The sequence below is a fragment of the Hyaena hyaena genome, unplaced genomic scaffold (genome assembly GCF_003009895.1).
Source record: "Hyaena hyaena isolate Hyena2069 unplaced genomic scaffold, ASM300989v1 scaffold_982, whole genome shotgun sequence".
Lineage (NCBI taxonomy): Eukaryota > Metazoa > Chordata > Mammalia > Carnivora > Hyaenidae > Hyaena > Hyaena hyaena.
In genome coordinates, this window is record NW_024081606.1 from 511649 (window position 1) to 534921 (window position 23273).

At 36.3% G+C, this 23273-nt stretch overlaps 1 protein-coding gene across 1 annotated transcript in view; it reads left to right on the forward strand.

Moving 5' to 3' along the window:
• The window catches only part of BRWD3 (bromodomain and WD repeat domain containing 3), a 186644-nt gene that overhangs the window by 48110 nt on the left and 115261 nt on the right, over positions 1-23273 (forward strand). The window contains exons 8-11 of the mRNA XM_039221266.1: positions 1824-2045; positions 8276-8376; positions 8879-8949; positions 9884-9984. Of these exons, the coding sequence (XP_039077197.1) occupies positions 1824-2045; positions 8276-8376; positions 8879-8949; positions 9884-9984 (495 nt within the window). The remainder of the gene's footprint in view (positions 1-1823; positions 2046-8275; positions 8377-8878; positions 8950-9883; positions 9985-23273) is intronic.

The window sequence follows — 23273 nt, forward strand, 5'->3', positions numbered from 1 at the left end:
GAGAGAGGGAGTCACAGACTGAAACAGGCTCCAGGCTCTGAGCTGGGAGTCAGCACAGAGCCCGACGCGGGGCTCGAACCCACGAACCGCGAGATCATGACCTAAGCGAAAGTCGGACGCTTAACCGACTAAGCCACCCAGGCGCCCCAAGAATTGTAATTTAAACAAATTAAATCTTAAGGCCTTATATACACAGAGGTGGTTAATTTATGTGAAACAAATTTATCTACTCAATTTCATTTCCTTCCATTTTAACAAACATTTATTAAAATGCATTTTCCATTTGTCACTTAGTGTAATTGGTGTCCATTCTGCAGAATTAAAATGATTACTTCTTTCTGATAGTTGAATAATTGTACTCCACAGTTAGTAGCCAAGATTAGTTATTGTATATATCTTTCTTTGATTTCAGTACTAATTATTTTTTTAAATTGTTTTCTTTAAGCTTTTATTAAATTCCAGTTAGTTAATGTATAGTGTAATATTAGTTTTGGGTGTATAATATAGTGATTTGCTTTCATAGCATACATGGTGCTTATCACTGCAAGTGTTCTCCTTAATTCCCATCACCTATTTTACCTATTCTCACAACTGACCTTCCCTCTATTAATCATCAGTTTGTTCTCCATAGTTGAATCTCTTTCTTGTTTTGTCTACCTTTCTCCCTTTTTACCGCTTGCTCATTTGTTTTGTTTCTTAAATTCCACGTATGGATGAAATCATATGGCATTTGACTTTCTCTGACTTATATCACTTAGCATTTTATTAACCAGATCATGTTGTGTGCTTTTGAGTACAAAATTGTAGCATGCTAATATTTCTAAGAAAGGGTTTAGTGTCATTGCTTTAGTACTAAGTTAACATAGAAGTGTAGTTAGTGGTATAATTTTTTTTTAACAATCTTTTAAGACAATTTTTTTTAAATGTTTTATTTATTTCTGAGAGAGAGAGAGAGGCAGCGTGAGCAGGGGAGGGTCAGAGAGAGAGAGAGAGACAAAGAATCTGAAGCAGGCTCTAGGCCCTGAGCTAGCCATCAGCACAGAGTCTGATGCGGGGCTAGAACCCATGAACTGTGAGATCATGACCTGAGCTGATGACTGAGCCACCCAGGTGCCCCCATAATTTTCTTTTTAAAATTATGTGATACAGTAAATGAAGTAGTTTGCATTTTGAGAAATTATGACTCCTTGGAGTTCATTAAAGATTCTAAATGCATGGCTTAAGTATTTGAATGTTGATGATCATGATGAGAATGACAATTGGCTATCTTTTTATAAACATAATTACTAAATAGCTTATTTATTACATTAGAGTAGAATCGCTTTTGCTATTTTTAAAGCTCTTTGAAATTCTCAATAGGAAGTGCAGCATAATATTTTCAGCAGAGATTTTTAACAAAGACTCATATTTACTAAGAAATGCATGTAGACTTCAAGTTAACTTTTTAAGTATCTGTAGAAAAAATATTCAAGCAGTTGTGATAAAAGACCATCAAGCATAAGGATAGAAATAATGGCAGAAATATTTAATGGCAAATCACTTAAAACTGAGTTAAAAATATGTTGAGTTGTCAGGATTGGTAATTTTGAGGAGTTCTTCACAAATGGCATTGTCAGTTTGGACAGTGCTTTGCCATTACCATCATTTGGACATCATTTCTATTTCTAACTGGATTCATATTATATGGACAGAAGAGTTTAGAAAGTAAAGGCTTAGAAGTAACTTAATAAAAATCCTGCCTTTTTCATTTTGGCTTTTTTTCTGGGGTGGGGGATTGCAAATTTTTGCTTCATTGTAAATCTTGTCCTTTTGTATTACTATAGGGTTCAGATGACTGTTTGGTGAAAATTTGGGCAACAGATGATGGACGTCTCCTTGCTACACTTCGAGGGCACTCTGCTGAAATTTCTGACATGGCTGTTAACTATGAAAACACTCTTATTGCTGCAGGCAGCTGTGATAAGGTTGTAAGGGTGTGGTGTCTTCGAACTTGTGCACCGGTTGCAGTCCTTCAGGGACATTCAGCTTCTATTACTTCCATACAGGTAAGAAAAATGAAAAGATCTTTCCATGTTTATGCTGAGCTAAATAAGTCAGGCAGAGAAGGACAAATACCATATGTTTGCACATATAGGAGGATTAGGAGGAACTTAACGGAGGACCGTGGAGGGAGAAGAAGGGGGTAAATAGTGGGGGACAGGGAGAGAGGCAAACCATGAGAGACTCTTGAATACTGAGAACAAACTGAGGACTGATGGGGGGGGCGGGAGATGGACATGGCGGAGGGTACTTGTGGGGATGAGCACTGGGTGTTATATGGAAACCAACTTGACAATAAACTATTTGTAAAAAAATAAATAAATAAAATAAATAAAATAAAGAATAGGTAAGATCTAAAAAAATAAAACATTTTAAAAAATTAGAAAAAAGCAAAATGAAAAGATACCTATAATGTATATAATGAGGGTGAGAATTCTCTCAGTTTTTGTTATACTATGTGGATATTTATAAAGAATGGCAACAGAAAACTGTTGACCTCTAAGAGCTTTGTCCCTACCCTCCTCTGGCATTGTTTTTAAAGTTCCTTTTTTATATAAATTTATTCCCTTTAGAGATAATTTAAAAAGTCATTGAAAAAGTGTTTCAAATACAGTGTAAGATATATTTATCTCACTAGTATTTGTGAAGAAGGGAGGAGACTTACATATGCCATATGGAAGCAACACTAATACCTGTTAGTCAGGTTATAAGTAGGTTCTAACTTGAATATTGGCATCCTTTGTGTTAATATTTAATGCACGATGTTTGTCAGTGGGAGTGTGTGTGTGTGTGAGCACACGAGCACACACGTGTTTTGATGTTAAAATAATTTTATTCTTATTGTCAGTGATTTCCCATTTCAAGTTGATATTTGACTTAGAATACATTGACTTCTTTTAAATTCTTATTCATTCAGTGTTTTTACTAAATGTTGGTAGTGAAAGTCCTGGATACTCCCTAAAAAACTGTTATTTAAGAAAACTAAACCGAATTTTTCCTCTTCTTTGTGTTGACAGAAAAATAGAGGACTCCTTCTGAAACTGTGTTTTACACTTTGGTCAAGGAGACCACTTTTGTGGATGAGATAATTACTCCCATTTACTTTTCTTTGATCTTTAGTCACTAAAAAGTATGTCAGTCAGTTTTTTGTGTTATTTAAATAAAATATCACCTGTTTATGAGGAGCTAGCAAGAATTAGTTTTAATGTATACTGGATTTTAAAAATTTTATATCACACTTTGGATCAGTTGAAAGTCATGGACTTTGTTTTAGGAGATTATTGGTTACTTGTGTTCTCACCATTTTATCTGCCAGAATATTTCTGGAATTTGGAAATGGCCTCTGATATTGAAAAATATTTATTATACTGTTTGCTTCATTCATAGTTTGATTTTCTGATTTCTATCTTACTTTGTTTACATGTAGGAGCTCCCTAAAGATCGATGGATCTCTATCACATTCCTTCCTTTATTGATCTCATTAAGTCCCATAGTTTTGAGTTTCATCTATAGGCTGATGATTGTCAAACTTATATTTTCATCTTGGGACCTTTCTCTTAGTTCCATACTTGTATTTCTTTTTAATATATATATATATTTTATTTCTAGGAGAGAGAGAGAGAGACAGTGTGAGCAGGGGAGGGTCAGAGAGAGAGGGAGTCACAGACTCTGAAACAGGCTCCAGGCTCTGAGTTGGCAGTCAGCACAGAGCCCGATGTGGGGCTCGAACCCACGAACCGTGGGATCATGACCTAAGCGAAAGTTGGATGCTTAACCGACTAAGCCACCCAGGCGCCCCAGTTCCATACTTGTATATTCAGCTACCCATTTGGTATCATAACATGAATGTCATGAATCTCAAACTCAACATACTCAGAATTGAACTTCAATCTTTCTTCCTCAAATCTGCTTTTCCTAAAAGTTTTTTCAACTAAACAAATGGCTATTTTATCCTCCAGTTGTTCAAAGTAGTCATCTCTGACTTTTTTTTGTCTCTTTTATATCTCATATCTAACTTGTTAGCATATAATTTTGTCTCTGCCCTCAGAATAAATCCAGAATCTGACAAATTGTTGTGATCTTCATCATTTCTATTCCATTTTGAACAGTTATCATCTATGACCTAGATTATTGAAGCTCAGTTCTAACTGATCTTCCTGCTTCTTCCCTTCTGTTTCTTTCTTCCCTCTTTCTAACCTCTGCATCACAGGCTGTGTGATTTTAAAATGGAAGTTAAATCACATCAATGGTACTCAGAACCCTCAGTAGTTCCAAACTCAGAGTTAAAAAGTCTTTACAATTACCCATATTGTAAGGCCTACATTCTCAGACCCTTGCTCTCTTTGACCTCATCTTCTACTAGTTTTCTGTTCTCATTTTGCTTTAGCTGCTGCTACCCTGTCTGCTTTGTGAGATCATTCTACCTACAATTCTGCCTTTGCTCTTTCTGTTTCATGTCTCTAGAATGGTCTTCCTTAGATAGTCACATGGCTTATTCCTTCACTTTCTTAGCACTTTGTGCAAATGTCTATTTTTCAGGGACTTTCTCTAACCACTTTACCATTCTAAAATTGTAAATTATTCCCTGCTCCAGCACTTCTAATCTCCCCTTAATTTTATTTTTGTTCATAGTAATCAGTACCATATAGTGTGAATTCTATATGCTTTATTTATTTTTTTGCTAATTGTCTCCATTAACATCATTGTATATTCTCCTTTCAGATTTTTTTTTAAACAAAATTGAAATAAAATGGTATGATGTTAATAGTGGTTGCCTCTGAGTGGTGGGATTATAAGTAGCTTTATTGTTTCTCTATGTTAACTAAATTTTCTTTAATAATTATATATTAATTTATATTAAGAAGTATACATATCTTATTTTTATAATCTCTAACATGATTTATTATTTGAAAACAATCCAGTTAGGGTACATTAATAGGCAAGATCTGCCTTTGTGATTGATGAATGTATTTAAATATAATGGTGATAATAAAGTTTTAGTGTTTTTTTAAACAATAAAATTATACTCTTTCATATTTATTTGTCTTATTTGTATAGATCAGAGATCAGCAAATTAATGGATCAGATAGTAAATATTTTAGGCTTTGCAGGCCCTATGGTCTCTGTCACACCTACTTAACTGCAGGACAAAAGCAGCTGTAGGCACTGTAAGGTGACTTTGTTCCAATAAAGTTTTACAGAAACAGGCAGCAATTGGATTTGGTGTGTGGGCTGTAATTTTCAGACTTTTGCTATAAATTGTGGATTAAGTTTTCAACGGCAAGCTTCTTAACCTCAGAAAGGAAAATATCGGCATGCTACCTGAGGACTGGTTCTTTACTGTATATCAACTATTAATGGATAACATTAATTGCTAATCTTTGTTTGATTTAAACTCTGTAGTGTTGGTGGAAGTTCTGTGTTTCCTATCAAGAGAACTAGGTAAGGGGCGCCTGGGTGGCTTAGTCGGTTAAGCGTCCAACTTTCGCTTGGGTCATGATCTCGCGGTTCGTGGGCTCGAGCCCCGCGTCGGGCTTGTGCTGACTGCCAGCTCGGAGCCTGGAGCCTGTTTCAGTCTGTGACACCCTCTCTCTCTGGCCCTCCCCTGCTCACGCTGTCTCTCTCTCTCTCTCTCCTAGAAATAAATTAAAAAAAAAACATTAAAAAAATTAAAAAAAAAAAAGAGAACTAGGTAAATGACTTCTAATATCTATAGTGATCATTTTCGTTAAATTTGAGGTCAAAATTTATTCAGATCCTTAATATTCATCTTAGTGTTGTTGATTTATCTATATTTGAGATTTTTAAAACTCATGGCATGCAGAGATCCTGGTTTGATTTCCAACTTTTTTCTGTATCTCATGCATCAGGAGCCAACAGGCTCTTCTCTTATCTGATTCTCTTCTGAGGATGTGTAAAATACTGAGAGACAGAGCCTGAGAATCCTACATGTTAAAAGCCATCTATGGTTCATCTAGGGTAGTAGTCATCCTTTAAGTTGGCAACTTATGTATATTTTTTAATTTATTTTTTCCTCAGTGATATAGAGACTTGACCTATTTTACATTTTCTATTAAAACAAATGAAAATGATTTAAATTTTAAAGGGACAAAATTGATAGCATACATTATTGAAGCTGGAGTTTAAAATAAGATGTTAAGACTAAAATACTTAGATATTAACTTCCTAATCGTTGATTTTAGATTAATTTTTGATGCCCTATTCATATGAACTATAAAAATTCTATAATTTTCTTGCTATAAGCATATATTTGACAGACTTATAATGGCTTAACTAATAATCACCTTGTAATTTTTTTCTGCATTAAAAGTAATGAAATATGGGGCGCCTGAGTGACTCAGTCGGTTAAGCGTCTGACTCAGCTCAGGTCACGATCTCACAGTTCGTGGGTTCGAGCCCCGCGTCGGGCTCTGTGCTGACAGCTAGCTCAGAGCCTGGAGCCTGTTTCAGATTCTGTGTCTCCGTCTCTCTCTGACCCTCCCCTGCTCATGCGGTCTATGTCTCTCAGAAATAAAAAAAAAAATGTGGAAAAAAAATTTAAAGTAATGAAATAATAATCTTAAACTGTCCTGTTCAGTAATTTAAAAATAATTATTAATTTTTTTTAATTTTATTTTTTTAAACTAATTTCTACATGAAATATGGAGACTGAACTTGCAGTAAGATTGAGTTGCATGCTCTACTGACTGAGGCATCCAGGCACCCCTTAAAATAATTATTTTTTAATTTTTTCTTACGTTGTTTTTTTAATTAATCAAATTAAATTTTTAAATTTATTTAATTTATTTAAAATAGGTTATTGTCAAGTTGGTTTCCATATAACACCCAGTGCTCATCCCAAGTGCCCTCCTCCATGCCTATCACCCCCTTTCCCTCTCCCCCACCCCCATCAGCCCTCAGTTTGTTCTTAGCATTCAAGAATCTCTCATGGTTTGCCTCTCTCCCTCTCCCCAGCTATTTTTCCCCTTCTTCTGCATCGTCCTCTGTTAATTTCCTCCTAATCCACCTATATGTGCAAACATATGGTATCTGTCCTTTTCTGCCTGACTTATTTCGCTCAGTATAACACCCTCTAGTTCCATTCATGTTGCTACAAATGGCCAGATTTCATTCTTTCTCATTGTCATGTAGTATTCCATTGTATAAATATACCACATCTTCTTGATCCATTCATCAGTAGATGGACACTTAGGTTCTTTCCATGTTTTGGCTATTGTTGAGAGTGCTGCTATGAACATGTGCTCCTATGCATCAGCACTTCTGTATCCCTTGGGTGAATTCCTAGCAGTGCTAATGCTGGGTCATAGGGGAGTTATAGTGTTAATGTTTTGAGGAACCTCCATACTGTTTCCCAGAGGTGTTGCACTAGCTAAATTCCTACTAACAGTGTAGGAGGGTGCCCGTTTCTCCACATCCTTGCCAGCATCTAGAGTCTCCTTGATTTGTTCATTTTAGCTACTCTGACCCGTGTGAGGTGGTATCTCAGTGTGGTTTTGATTTGTATATTCCTGATGATGAGGGATGCTGAGCATCACTTCATGTGTTTGTTGGCCATCTGAATGTCCTCTTGAGAGAAGTGTCTGTTCATGTCTTCTGTCCATTTCTTTACTGGATTATTTGTTTTTCGGGTGTGGAGTTTGATGAGTTCCTTATAGATATTGGATACTAGCCCCTTATCTGATATATCATTTGCAACTATCTTTTCCTAATCCGTCAGTTGCCTATTAGTTTTATTGATTGTTTCCTTTGCCATTCAGAAGCTTTTTATCTTGAGGAGGTCCCAGTAGTTCATTTTTGCTCTTGATTCCCTTGCTTTTGGGGATGTGTCATGTAAGAAATTGCTGCAGTTGAGGTCAAAGAGGTTTTTTCCTGCTTTCTCTTTTAGGGGTTTGATGGTTTCCTGTCTCACATTCAGGTCCTTTATCCATTTTGAATTTATTTTGGTGTATGGTAGGAGAAAATGTAAAAATAATTATTTTTAAGCTAATATATTTCATCCTAAATTTTATGACTTTTTTCTATAATTTCTTGATATTGTAAATTTTTGGAAATTACTCGTTAATGTAGGATATTTAACTGATTTCTTGAAAGTAAAATTCTTAATTGAATTTATTTAAAGTATGTCTATTAAAGTGATTTTAGTTTTAGAACATGCTGTGCTCAAAATAAGTTTGAACATTTAAGCTTTCTATTTGAATTAGAATTTTCTTTTTAGTTTTGTCCATCAACTAAAGGCACAACCAGATACCTCACTTCTACTGGTGCTGATGGAACAATCTGTTTCTGGCAATGGCATGTAAAAACAATGAAGTTTAGGTAAGTGTAGAATTTTGTTAGCAGTTTTGTGCAAAATAAAGCATGTCTCTTTTTCTTTATCATAATAGTTCATTTATTTATGTAAATGTATGTGTGAGTGTGAATGTATATACACATCTATACCTACTTCAATTAGATATTAGAGATTTTAGAATAAAAGTTTTATGAAAACGAATGTTGAAGAGACTAACTTATACACAAAATTTTTGTAAAGCGTGTTTCATTTATTATTCTGATAAGAAGACTTTGAACTTCTCTTTGTGGTAGTAGTTACTTGGTAATTTATTTGCAAAGCTATGATAATAATATTGGTATATTAAATTATATTTGAAATTTAAATGCATTTTTAACCTGAATGATGGGACTATAACTTATTGACTACTTCATTTGCATGGTTTTAATAATTATTGATGTTAAATCTGTCAATATCCAGCAGTGTGCAAAGATTCTTGAATGTTAAATGAACATGATGGAAAAGAAAAATAACTTCCTTTTCTCTTAGAGATCGCCCAGTGAAATTTACTGAGAGATCTAGACCTGGAGTTCAGATATCTTGTTCATCTTTCAGTTCTGGTATGTGTAAAAATTGAAAGTTTTGAGTTCCCCAAATATTAAATGATCCAGTTGTAAAAAAATATGTTTTTCAATTTTTTGGAAAAAAATATGTTTGTTAATGGAAACATAATAAAAAATTTGAACCATGTGATACAATAGAGGGACCTTTGTGCCCTTTGATTTAACGCATGTAATAGCTTTTGAATTTTATTTCTTATTTGCTTGTATGTTTTTATATAATCCAGAATTTAGTTGGTTAAAAGTATACCGCCACCCACACCCACACAGTTCAACACTGAAATCCTACCCTGACATTTTAGAAAAAATGTACTATGGCTCCATAGAGAAGACACTTCTGCAGTATGTAAACAGTGCTTTTCTGTTACCAGAAATCATATGCTAGTTGACCTTTTCTTTTACTATGGTGAAATATAACATAAACTTTACTATTTTAATTACTATTTTTAAGTGTACGGTTTTGTGGCAATGGGCATATTACTTTGTTCTGGATACACTACCACCATCCATCTCTAGAATTTATTCATTGTCCCCAAAATGGATGAGTTTTTACGTGAGTGTGTGTGTGTGTGTGTGTGTGTGTGTGTAGCCACTGTAGAGACAATTGTATCTATATGTCATTTTATGAATAATTTTGGAGCATTATGTTTTTACATAAAATATAAAGAGATAAATTCCTTAAGGGTCTGATCTTTAATGTTTATTATTCAATGGCTTGTATTTAGTGTATAGTTGGTGGACTTTTGTTGGGTGTGGTATAGTTGTCCTTTAAATACTTCCCTTATTTTTCTTGAATTTTACTTCTTTTTCTCTGAAATATCATTAATGATGAGCCCTCTTAGTAATATCAGGTAGCATATAATTGAGAAGGCAATCAGAGGGTTTTTAAAGTTCCTTGGTACAATGTTTGCTTGTTTGTTTTTTAATCCTCCAGGTGGTATGTTCATTACAACAGGTAGCACTGACCATGTGATTAGAATATATTATTTGGGTTCTGAGATCCCTGAGAAAATTGCTGAATTAGAATCACATACGGTAAGAACAAAATAAGAAACTAAAATGTGATGCTTTCTTTTGTAACACCTATGGAAAATTGATTTTATTCTTTTCTAATCTGTACCTTAATGTATTATATAGGTGCTGAGATCCATATGGTAAGATATCTCTGTAGTAATGAAGATCAGTGTGAAATTCTGGATTTAGTATGACTATAGTATTTAAAATGAGTTCTATTTGACAATATAGGAAAAGAAAAACATAGTAATAGTTTATGAACATCTTCTTTTATCCTGCTGTATTAATTAATTATATAAGCTATTTGTTACTTTAAAATCTATATATTTATTAAAAGACATATTGAAAGATGGTGGTATTGAAGGATCCTGAAATCACCTCCTCTGATGAACACCACAAAACCACAGCTATAATAGGATAGTTCCCTCTGAAAAGGACCTGAAAGCTAGCTAAACAGTGCCTCTAGAACAAAAGATAAAAGACCTATATCAAGATTGGTAGGAGAGATAGAGACATGGTCCTGCAAAAAACCCCACCCTAGGAGCAGCAATCCACAATTGGGAGTGATCTCATAATATGGAGCTTGTTCTTGAGGAGCACAGTGTCTGTGTCCCACATTGGGCAACCAAACCCTTTGGACCTGCACTGGAGAAATGAGCCCCCAAAGCATCTAGCCTTTAAAACCAGTGGGGCTTTCTTCTAGGAGAACCATAGGGAATGAAAAATCCACTCTTAAAAGACTGTTGCACAGATTCCCTTACTCTGGGACCCAGCTCAAAAGCAACAGTTTGCAAGACACCTAGACCTTATATGAAGGAGACTCATTCACTAATATTATAGCATCTGCTGGAGAGGCAAGAACCTGTTGGGATTCTGTCCTGGGATAGAGGTGGGCACCATTTTTTAATTCTCCTGACTTGTTGGTCCTGGTGCAGATGGGTGCCATTGTTGATCCCCTCCTTTAAATCTTTAAGTCAGCTAGCTCCAATAGGCATACCCTGCCCATCCACACTGCAGCTGTGGCCTATCCCACCATAGCCAGGTAGGCTGAGTACCCTACCCCCATACCACATTCATAACCTGCCTGCATAGCTGGCAAGGTTGTGCAGCCCACACAGGAGACACCCCTTAAGCACCTGGCTCTTATGGCTCTGTGGGGTATTGCATATTTGGACCCCATGTGTTTTTTTTTTAAGTGTATTTATTTTGAGAAAGAGAATGAACATGAGTGGGGGAGGGGCAGAGAGAGAGGGAGAGAGAGAATCCCAAGCAGGCTCCATGCTGTCAGCACAGAGCCTGTTGCAGGCTTGATCTCATGAACTGTGAAATTATGACCTGAACTAGAGATCAAGAGTCAGAGACTTAATTGAGCTACCTAGGCACCCCTGTACTCCATGGGTTTGAAGCAATTAGAGATAGTCTTTGGCTGGCTGCCATTCTCAGGGCACTGCACAAACAGAAAACTGAAACTTAACCCCCAGTTTTGATGAGAAAAAGGCCTATTTTCTTGTCCTGGGGCACATCACACAACGAGAGGCTGTAGAAGTGCTCTCCGGTTACATGAGCAGGGAGTCACCATATTAGCGCCCTCATTTGACCTCATCATAGCTTGGTGATACCTCACAGAAAGATTATACACATGTATAAAGCAATGATTTTTCAACTTTACCTAGGGGACACCTCTGGAACTGGTCTGGAAGTCAGCAGGGTTTAGGATTGTGGACCTAAAGACTGTTATTTGCGTATATTAAAAGATACTGCCTGACAATCTGGCTTACAATTAGCAGGAAATTAGGCAATGTCTGAGATCCCTCCCTTTGGAACAGTGAGAGGTCTTGACATACCCTCAATAACTGGGACTTATGAGAAACAAATTGTGCTACTTAAAGACAACCAAAAGCTAGGGTATGCTTGAATTGGTAAGGTTTACTTCCAATGTAAGGTCATACTATACAATTTAATTTATATGTCGAACCTAAAAAATAAAACAAAAAAGCAGAAAGAGACCCATAAATAGAGAAAAAAACAAAACAAAACAACTTGTAATTGCCAGAGGGGAGGAAAGTGGGATATTTGGCAGAATGGGTGAAGAGGAGTAGGAGATACAGGTTTCTAGTTATGGAATAAATAAGTCATGGGGGTAAAAAGTACAACATAGGGAATATAGTCAATCAAATTGTAATAACATTGTATGGTGACAGATGGTAGCAACACTTGTGGTGAACATAGTATAATGTATAAACCTGTCAAATCACTATGGTATACATCTGAAATTAATATACAATTGTGTGTCAACTATAATAAAAAATTTTAAAAAGAAGAGAGGTAGCTATTTTACCTAATACATAGAAACACACATGGAGTCAGGCAAAATGAGGAGACAGGTATATGTTCAGATGAAAGAACAAGAGAAGACATTAGAAAAAGACCTAAATGAAATGGATATAAGTAATTTACCTGATGAAGAATTCAAAGTAATGGTCATAAATATGCTCACCACACTCAGGAGAAGAATGGATGAACACAGTGAAAACTTCAACAAAGAAGTATTAAACCATAAGGAGAGTCACAAAGAAAGTCACAAAGCTGAAGAATACAATAGCTGAAGTGGTAAATATGCTAAGAGGTTCAACAGCAACCTAGACAAAATAGAACGGATGAATGACCTGCAAGACAGAGTACCAGAAACAACTGAGAACAGCAAAAAAGAAAAGAAAATAAAAAAGTTAAGATAGTTAAAGGGACATATGGGACAACATCTATGAGAATAACACCTACATTATAGGGGGTCCCACAAGAAGACAGAGATAAAAGGGTTGAAAACTTATTTCAAGAAATAATGGCTGAAAATTTGCCTAATCTAGGGAAGAAAACAGACATTCAGTTCCAAGAAGCCCACAGAGTTCCAAGTAAGAAAAAACAAAGAGATCCACATCAAGGAACATTCAAATCAAAATGTTAAAAGTTAAAGAGAATCTTAAAAGCAGCAAGAGGAAAGCCATTTGTTGCAGATCAGGGACCCCCCATAAGACCATCAGCTGATTTTTCAACAAAAACATTGTAGGACAGAAGGGAGTGGGGAGGTATGTTCAAGATACTGAAAGAAATAAAAGAAAACATCTAACCAAGATATCTCTACCTGGTAATGTTATTCAGAATTAAAGGGGAGAGAGAGTTTTCCAGACAAGCAAAACCTAATCCAGTAAACCAGCCTCATAAGAAATGTGAAAGATAAATTTCAGCTGAAAAGAAAAGGAATTAACTACTAATAAGAAATCCTGTGAAAGTAAAATATCACACTGATAATGGCAAATTTATATTAAACATGGGGATTAACCACATATAAAGCTAATAGGAAGGTTAAAACAAAAAAAAAAGGTAAAATTAATTATATAATAATTAGTACAAGGATGCCCAAAACAAAAATTATCTATTCATTTATTTAATGCTTATCTTTTTTTTAAAAAAATTATCCATTTATTTTGAGAGAGCACATAAGCACAAGTGGGGGAGGGGCAGAGAGAGAGAGAGTGGGAGAGAATCACAATCAGGCTTCATGCTGTCAGCACAGAGCCAGATGTGGGGCTCAAATCTGATCTGAAACCAGGAGTCAGACCTTTAACTGACTGAGCTACCCAGGTACCCCAAGATTTATTTATTCTTTATTTTTATTTTTTTAAAAAAATTTTTATGTTTTATTTATTTCTGAGAGAGAGAGAGAGAGAGAGACAGCATGAGCAGGGGAGGGTCAGAGAGAGAGGGAGACACAGAATCTGAAACAGGCTCCAGGCTCTGAGCTAGCTGTCAGCACAGAGCCCGATGCGGGGCTCGAACCCACGAACCATGATCATGACCTGAGCCAAAGTCGGTTGCTTAACCGACTGAGCCACCCAGGTGCTCCAATTTATTTATTCTTTAGTTAAGTGTTTTTAAGGTTTAAATTTACCAAAGTGTTACATTAGTTCAGCTGCACAATATAGTGATTCAAAAATTCCATATATCACCCAGTACATTCCTTAATCTCCATTACCTATTTAACCCATCTTCCCAAAATCTCTTTGGTAACCATCTGTTTGTTCTGTATAAGTAAGATATGTTTCTCTCTTGATATGTTTCTCTCTCTTTTCCCTTAGCTTATTTTTTTTTGCTTATTAAATTTCACATATGAGTGAAATCATATATAGTATTTGTCTTTCCCTGACTTATTTCAGTGAAATAGCGTTATACTCTCTAGATCCATTCATGTCATTGCAAATGGCAAGATTTCATTTTTTTATAATTGAATAATATTCCATTGCATATATATATATGCCACTTCTTCTTTATCTGTTTTAGTTGATGGACGTGTGGGCTGCTTCCATATCTTGGCTGTTGTCAAAACTGCTGCCATGACCATAGGAGTTCATGTAACCCTTTGAATAAGTGTTTTTGTATTCTTGGGTAATTATCCAATAGTGCGATTCTTTGGGCAATTACCCAGTAGTGCAGTTGGATCATAGGAAGGTTCTATTTTTAAGGTTTTTTTTTTTAAGTTTATTTATTTATTTTGAAAGAGAGCAAGAAAGGGGGAGAGAGAGGACCCCAAACAGGCTCCAGGCTGTCAGCATGGAACCCAACAGGGGGTTCAAATCCACAAACTATGAGAACTGACCTGATCTGAAACTGACTGAGCCACCCAGGTGCCCTTATTTTTGAGTTTATGAGGAATCTCCATACTGTTTCCCACAGTAGCTGCACCAGGTTGCATTCCCACCAACAGTGTGAGAATGTTCTTTTCTCTCCACATCCTTGCCAACGCTTGACATTTTTTGTGTTGTTGATTTTAGGTATTAGGACAGGTGTGAGGTAATATCTCATTGTAGTTTTAATTTGCATTTGCCTGATGATAAATAATGATGTACATGTTTTCATGGGTCTGTGGGCCATCTGTATGTCTTCTTTGGAAAAATGTTTATTTATGCTTTCTCATTTTTTAATTGGATTATTTGGTTTTTTGGGTGTTGAGTTTTATAAGTTCCTTATTTTTTTTTGGAAACTAACCTTTTATCAGAAATGTCATCTGCAAATATCTTCACCCATTTCATAGGTTGCCTTTTAGTTTTGTTGATTGTTTCCTTCACTATGGAGAAGCTTTTTATTTTGATGGAGTCCTAATAGTTTATTTTTGCTTTTGTTTCCCTTGCCTCAGGAGACATATATAGGAAGATGTCTCCTATATGGAGACAGTGTCACGAAGAGGTTACTGGCTATGTAATCCTCTAGGATTTTTAAGTTTTTAGGTCTCACATTTAGGTCTTTAATTCATTTTGAATTTATTTTTATGTATGATGTAAGAAAGTGATACAGTTTCTTCCTTTAGCAATTGCTATCCAGTTTTCCCAGCACGATTTGTTGTAGAGACTCTTTTTCTCATTGGATAATTTCCTGCTTTTCAAAGATTAATTGACCATATATCTGTGGGTTTATTTCTGAGTTTTCTATTCTGTTCATTTATCTATATGTCCATTTTTGTGCCAGTACCATACATTATTTTCATCACTGTAGCTTTGTAATGTACCATGACATCCAGAATTGTGATGCCTCCAGCTTTGCATTTCTTTTTCTTTTTTTCTTTTTTTAATTTTTCTTTTAATTATTTATTTCTGAGAGAGAGAGCGAGCAAGCGAGCATGAGCAGGAGAGGGTCAGAGAGAGAGGGAGACACAGAATCCGAAACAGGCTCCAGGCTCTGAGACAGCTGTCAGCACAGAGCCCTGTGCGGGGCTTGAACCCACGAACCATGAGATCATGACTTGAGCTGAGTTAGATGCTCAACCAACTAAGCCACCCAGGTGCCCCTGCATTTCTTTTTCAGGATTGCTTTGGTTATTTGAGTTTTTTTTGTGGTTCCATACACGATTGTTTGTTCTAGTTCTGTGATAAAAAGCTGTTAGTATTTTGATAGACAATGTAGGAAATGTGTAGGTTACTTTGGGTAGTATAGACCTTTTAACAATATTTGTTCTTCTAATCCTTTAACATGAAATGTATTTCCATTTCTTTGTGTCTTCCATTTCTTTTATTAGTGTTTTATAGTTTTGAGAGTCCAGGTCTTTCACCTCTTTGGTTAGGTTTATTCTTAGGTATCTTCTTATTTCTGGTGCAGTTTTAAGTTGGATTGATTCCTTAATTTCTCTTTCTGCTGCTTTACCATTAATATATAGAAATTGTATGATGTTTCTCCATCCTCTCACTTATATTCTACAGGTCTGATTAGCTCTAATATCAGTCTCCTGTAGGCAGCATATAAATGGATCTTGTTTTTGTACCCATTTTGTTACCCTGTATCTTTTGATTAGAGCTTTTAGGCCATTTGCATTCAAAGTAATTATTGATATGTGCTGTTATTTTATTATTTGTTTTGTAACTGTTTCTGAAAAATTTTTCTGATTTTCTTGTTTTTCTCTTTTCATTTTTCTTGATTTTCATTAATGATATAATGATATACTCTCTGGATTTCTTTCTATTTTGGGGATATTTGATTGGCTTTTGGTATATTGTTACCAGAAGTTTTGTGTATAACCTCTTTTATATATAGGAGTCTATATGGTCTTTTAAGTTTGAACCCATTCCTTACTCCTCTACTTCCCATGTTTAATGTGTATGTTGTTATAATTTGTATATGAGATCCTTGACTGATTTTTTAACAGATATATTCATTTTTACTGCTTCTGTGTTTCCTACCTTTATATTGTCACTTTTTGTTTCTCATTTCCACTCAGGGTCCCCTTAAATATTTTTAACAGGGCTGGTTTAATATTCATAAACACCTTTATTATTTTTTTTGCTGTTGTTTTAGGAACTCTATGTCTCCTTCTATTCTAAATCATAGCTTTGCTGGATAGAGTATTCTTGGCTATAGATTTTTCCCATTCAGCATTTTGATATACCATGTCACTCCCTTCTGGCTTACACAGGTTCCATTTAAAAATCTCCTGCTAGACTTATGGGTTTTCCCTTTTAAGTTACTGTCTTCTTTTATCTTGCTGCTTTTATTTATTTATTTATATTTTTTAAAAAATTTAATGTTTATTCATTCTCGAGAGAGAGAGCATGAGGAAAGAAGGGGCAGAGAGAGAGAGGGAGACACAGAATCCGAAGCAGGCTCCAGGCTCTGAGCTGTCAGCACAGAGCCCAACACGGGGCTCGAACCCACGAACCGTGAGATCATGGCCTGAGCTGAAGTCTGATGTTCAACCGACTGAGCCATCCAGGTGCCCCTTGTCTTGCTGTTTTTAAGATTTTGTTTATATCACTATATTTTATACATTTAATAACAATATGTGTTGGCCTATTTTTGTTCATTTTGATGGGGGTTCTCTGTGCTTCTTGGATCTGTATATCTGTTTCCTTCTCCAGATTAGGGAGGTTTTCAGCTATTATTTCTTCATATAAATTTTCTGCCTCCTTTTCTCCCTCTTCTTTTTTGTTTTAAATTTTTAAATGTTTTATTTATATCTGAGAGAGAGACAGCATGAGCAGGGGAGGGTCAGAGAGAGAAGGAGATACAGAATCTGAAACAGGCTTCAGGCTCTGAGATAGCTGTCAGCACAGAGCCCGATGTGGGACTCGAACCCACAAACTGTGAGATCATGACCTGAGTCGAAGTCAGACCCTTAACCGACTGAGCCATCCAGGCGCCCCCCCCCCTTTTCTCCCTCTTCTTGTTCTGGGACTCCTATAATATGAATGGTATTAAATTTGATGGAATCACTCAGATCGCAAAGTCTGTTCTCATTTTGTATAATTATTTTTTCTCTCCTGTTCTGCGTGAGTACTTTCTATTACTCTGTCTTCTAGATCACTAATTCATTCCTCTGATTCTTCCATTATTCTCTTCATTCCATCAATCATGTTTTTCTCATTTTGTTTGTTGAACCCTTTATCTCTACTATGTTTTTCTTTATGTCTGTGTTAAGGGTCTCACTCATGTCTTCCACTCCTTTCTTTTTAAAAAAAAATTTAATGTTTTATTTATTTCTGAGAGAGAGAGAGAGACAGCGTGAGCAGGGGAGGGTCAGAGAAAGAGGGAGATACAGAATCCGAAACAGGCTCCAGGCTCTGAGTGAGCTGTCAGCACAGAGCCTGATGTGGGGCTCGAACCCACGAACCATGAGATCATGACCTGAGCTGAAGTCGGACACTCAACCGACTGAGCCACTCAGGCGCCCCTCCACTCCTTTCTTAAGTCCAGTGAATTTCCTTATGATCATTGCTTTAAATTCTGTATTAGTCATATTACTTATATTTGTTTCACTTAGATCTCTGGTTGTGGCCTTGTCCTATTCTTTCATTTGATATAGAGTTCTCTCATTTTGTCTGTCTCTGTGTCTGTATTTTATATGTCTAAAAAAAAAACCTCAGCTATGTCTTCTGCTCTTGGAAGTAGTGCCTTTAGTAGTGCTTTTGTGAAGAAGAATTCTTAAAGTGCCCTGCAGTGCAGTGAAGGCCTGAACATGGCCTTCGGCAGAGTATCCTGTGTGTGTTGATTGTGCTCTGAAGTTGTGTCGGAGAAACTTTTCCTTTCAATGTAGTCATCTGCACTGACTCTCTGCCTGATGTGGGCTGTGCTTACTCACTGTATTGTTACTGGGACCCAGGCAGGGTAACTCTAAGGATTGTGCCCTTTCAGAAAATTGTGAGCAGGGTGGTAATGTTAGCAACATTTGCAATGGGCCTATTCTGTATCCCTGGAAGTGCTCAGTGGTGAGTAGACCAACCCAGGACTGCTCACTGGGTTGGTCAGGGGTGTGAGGCTGAGCACTACACACTGTGATGCCTGGGCAAGCCTGGGCCTAGTGTGCAACAGTGGTTTGATGCATGTGGCACGGCATGGCCCGCGGTGGCAGCTATTCACCCAGTTGCTGGTCACTGCCTGGTGGCATTGGCTCAGCATGGCAAGGCAGCTGTGTTCTGTGACGTGGCTGGGCTCAGTGTGTCAGGGCACCTATGCACTGGCAAGTGGGCAATATGCATGTGGCTTTAACAAAATTTTCCCTGGGGTCATAGTTTCCGGATAGCAGGCTTAGAGTGGATGAGTCCTCAGTAGAACTCATAGACATGGCATACTGTTAGTAGATTAGATAGCAAGTGTCTGTGTAGCTCCACATCCTGTAGTTGACCCTGTGTTTATGCTGAGGGATGGGAGTGAAAATCACACCGGTCAGTTCCTTCATTTTTGGAGAAGTTCTCCAATGTATTTTGAAGTCAGTATGAACAGATCTGTTTCCTGTTTGCTCCCCAGCATTGTGCAAATTACTGTTTTTATGTTGCCTTTGCTGACAGGCTGCTGTCACCTTAAGGGCAGTGGCCCAGCTATCACTCACTCTCATGGCTGGTTCAGTGCTGAATCAGCTGATTTTTAAAGCTTCATGCTCAAAGTCCCACTGATTATACAGACGTACAGAATTCGGCCCCTCTGGTTTTCAAAGCCAAACGTAATGGAGATTATTAGCTTTCCCTGTGTGAGGTCCTTGATGCAAGGGCCTATTTTTCTGGACTCTCCATGCATATGGCCCCCTCCCTTCTGTCAGCTGCCTCTGTCTTTCAGACCTTCCTAAATGCACCTTTTTTTTTTCTATATTTTAAATGTACCTTCTTTTCTATATTTAGTTGTGGAGTTTATTCTGACAGTCTTTGGATTGGCTTTCAGCTTATTGATTTGGCTGTGGATGGTATCTAGTAAATGTGGTATGAGATGAGCTTATGGTCCTCCTACTCCACCCTCTTTCCCAGTAGACATCCAAAATGAATAGATTTAAAATCAACATCAAAAATAACATGTCGGGGTGATAAAGATTTATAGTTTTAGAATGCATTCAAACATCAGATACTATTAACTTAAAAAACCATATATAATACATACATATATATATGATATTAAATGTTAAACTCATGTAATACAAAGCAGAAATCTATAGTAAAAAAGAAAGTATAATAATAAAGGAATTAAGCAAACACTAAAGAAAATCACGAAACCAAGTGCAAGAAAAAGGGAAATGAACAGAGAGGAACTAAAAAAATAAACAAAAAAACCCCAAAACATTCAACAATATGTTAGTAGGTACACTCCTATCTATAATTACTAAAATATAAATGGACTAAACTGTTCAATCAAAGGTATAGAGTAGATAAATGGATTTTAAAAAAAGCAAGGTTCATTAATATGTTGCCTCTGCACTCATTGCAGATCTAAGAACATGAAGAATTAAAATCACATGTATTTCTGTGGTGTTAGTTGTTATTTTCCCTCTCTCATTTGTGATTTTATTTATTTTGGTTCTTCCTCTTATTTTTGGTAAGTCTGGCTAGAAGTTTATCAATTATATTAATTTCTCAAAGAGGTATCTACTGATAATTATATTAATTTTTTCAAAGAGGTTGTCTCCTGGTTTCATTGATCTGTTCTGTTGTTTATTTAGTTTCTATATCAATTATTTCTGCTCTAATCTCTATTATTTCCTTCCTTTTGCTGTTTTTAGGCTTCTGCTTATTCTTTTACTAAGTCAATTAGGTGTAAGGTTAGGTTGTTTATTTGAGATTTTTCTTGCTTCTTGAGGTATGCCTTTCCCTCTTAGGACCACTTATTTTTTTACTACATCCCAGAAAACTCCCCAGAGCCAGATAGCTTCACAGGCAAATTCTACCATACATGTAAAGAAGAGTTAATACCTATTCTCAAACTGTTGCAAAAAGAAAAGAAAAAAGAAAAGGAATGGAAACTTCCAAATTCATTCTGTGAGGCCAGAATTACCCTGATACCAAAACCAGATAATGACTTCACTAAAATGAGAACTATAGGCCAACATCCCTGATGTCCACGAATGCAAAAATTCTTGATAAAATACTAGCAAACCAAATTCAACAATACATTGAAAGAATCATTCACCACATTGAAATGGGGTTTATTACCTGGGTTGCAAGTGTGGTTCAGTATTCACAAATCAATCAATATGATACACCACATTAATAAAGTAAAGGATAGGAAACTTATGATCCTTTCAATAGATGCAGAAAAAGCACTTGATAAAGTACAACATTCATTCATGTTAAAAACCCTCAACAAAGTAGGTTTAGAGGGAACATACCTATGCATAATAAAGGCCATCTATAAAAGACTCACAGCTGATATCATTGTTAATGGGGGGAAACTGAGTGCTTTTTCTCTATGTTCAGGAACAAGATAGACTCACACCACTGTTATTTAACATAGTATTGGAAGTCCTAGCTACAGCAATCAGATAACAAAAAGAAATAAGTGGCATCCACATCACCAACAAAGAAGTAAAGCTTGGGGTGCCTGGGTGGCTCAGTCGGTTAAGCGTCCAACTTCAGCTCAGGTAATCATCTCACAGTTCGTGGTTTTGAGCCCCACATCGGGCTCTGTGCTGACAGCTATCTCAGAGCCTGGAGCCTGTTTCAGATTCTGTATCTCCCTATCTCTCTGACCTTCCCCTGCTCATGCTATCTGTCTCTCTCAGAAATAAATTTAAAAAGTTAAAAAAATTAAAAAGAAGTAAAACTTTCACTATTTGCAGATGACATGATACTCTATACAGAAAACCCAAAAGACTCTACAAAAAAAAAAAAACAAAACTGCTAGAACTGATAAATGAATTCAGTAAAGTTGCAAAATCCAAAGTCAACATACAGAAACATGTTACACTTCTATACACCAATAATGAAGCATCAGAAAGAGAACTTAAGAAATAAATCCCATTTTCATTTGCACCAGAAATAAGATACCTAGATAATCCTAACCAAAAACGTGAAGGACAGTTATTCTGTAAAGTATAAAACGCTCATGAAAGAAACTGAAGAAGACACAAAGAAATTGGAAAACATTACATGGTCATGGGGTGGAATAACAAATACTGTTACAATGTGTATACAGCCAAAAGCAGTATACACATTTCATACAATGCCATGAACATACCTACAGCCTTTTTCACAGAGGTAGAGCACACAATCCTAAAATTTGTATGAAACCACAAAAAACCTTGGATAGCTAAATCAATCTTGAAAAAGAAATGAAAAGCTGGAGGCATCATAATTCTTGACTTCACATTTTATTACACAAAGCTGTAGTAATCAAAACAGTATGGTACTAGCACAAAAATAGGTCAGTGGGCGACATGATACTCTACATCGAAAACCCGACAGACTCCACCGGAAGCCTACTGGAACTGATCCAAGAATTCAGCACAGTTTCGGGGTACAAAATCAACATACAGAAATTGTTTGCATTTTTATACACTAACAATGAAGCAACAGAAAGAGAAATCAAGAAGCTGATCCCATTCACAATTGCACAAAAATCCATAAAATACCTAGGAATAAACCTAACCAAGGATATAAAAGATCTGTATGATGAAAACTATAGAAAACTTATGAAGGAAATTGAAGAAGACACAAATAAATGGAAAAACATTCCATGCTCATGGATTGGAAGAATAAATATAGTTAAGATGTCATTACTACACAAAGCAATCTACACATTCAATGCAATTCCAAACAAAATTGCACCAGCATTCTTCTCAAAACTAGAATAAACTATCCTAAAATTTGTATGGAACCACAAAAGACCCTGAATAGCCAAAGTAATACTGAAAAATAAAACCAAAATGGGAGGTATCACCATCCCAGACTTTAGCCTCTACTACAAAGCTGTCATCATCAAGACAGTATGGTATTGGCACAAAAACAGACACATTGACCAATGGAACAGAATTGAGAACTCAGAAGTGCACCCAAAGGTATACAGCCAACTAATCTTTGACAAAGCAGGAAAGAGTATCCAATGGAAAAAAGACAGCCTCTTTAACAGATGGTGCTGGGAGAACTGGACAAAAACATGCAGAAGAATGAAACTAGCTCATTTTCTCACACCATACACAAAAATAAACTCAAAATGGATAAAGGACCTGAATGTGAGACAGGAAACCATCAAAACCCTAGAGGAGAAAACAGGAAACAACCTCTTTGACCTCCACCACAGCAACTTCTTACTTGACACATCCCCCAAAGGAAGGGAATCAAGAGCAAAAATAAACGAATGGGACAACATCAAGATTAAAAGCTTCTGCATGGCAAAGGAAACAACCCACAAAACTAATAGGCAACCAACGGAATGGGAAAAGATAGTTGCAAATGACATATCAGATAAAGGGTTGATATCCAGAATCTATAAGGAACTCACCAAACTCCACACCCAAAAAACAAACAACCCAGTAAAGAAATGGACAGAAGTTATGAACAGACACTTCTCCAAAG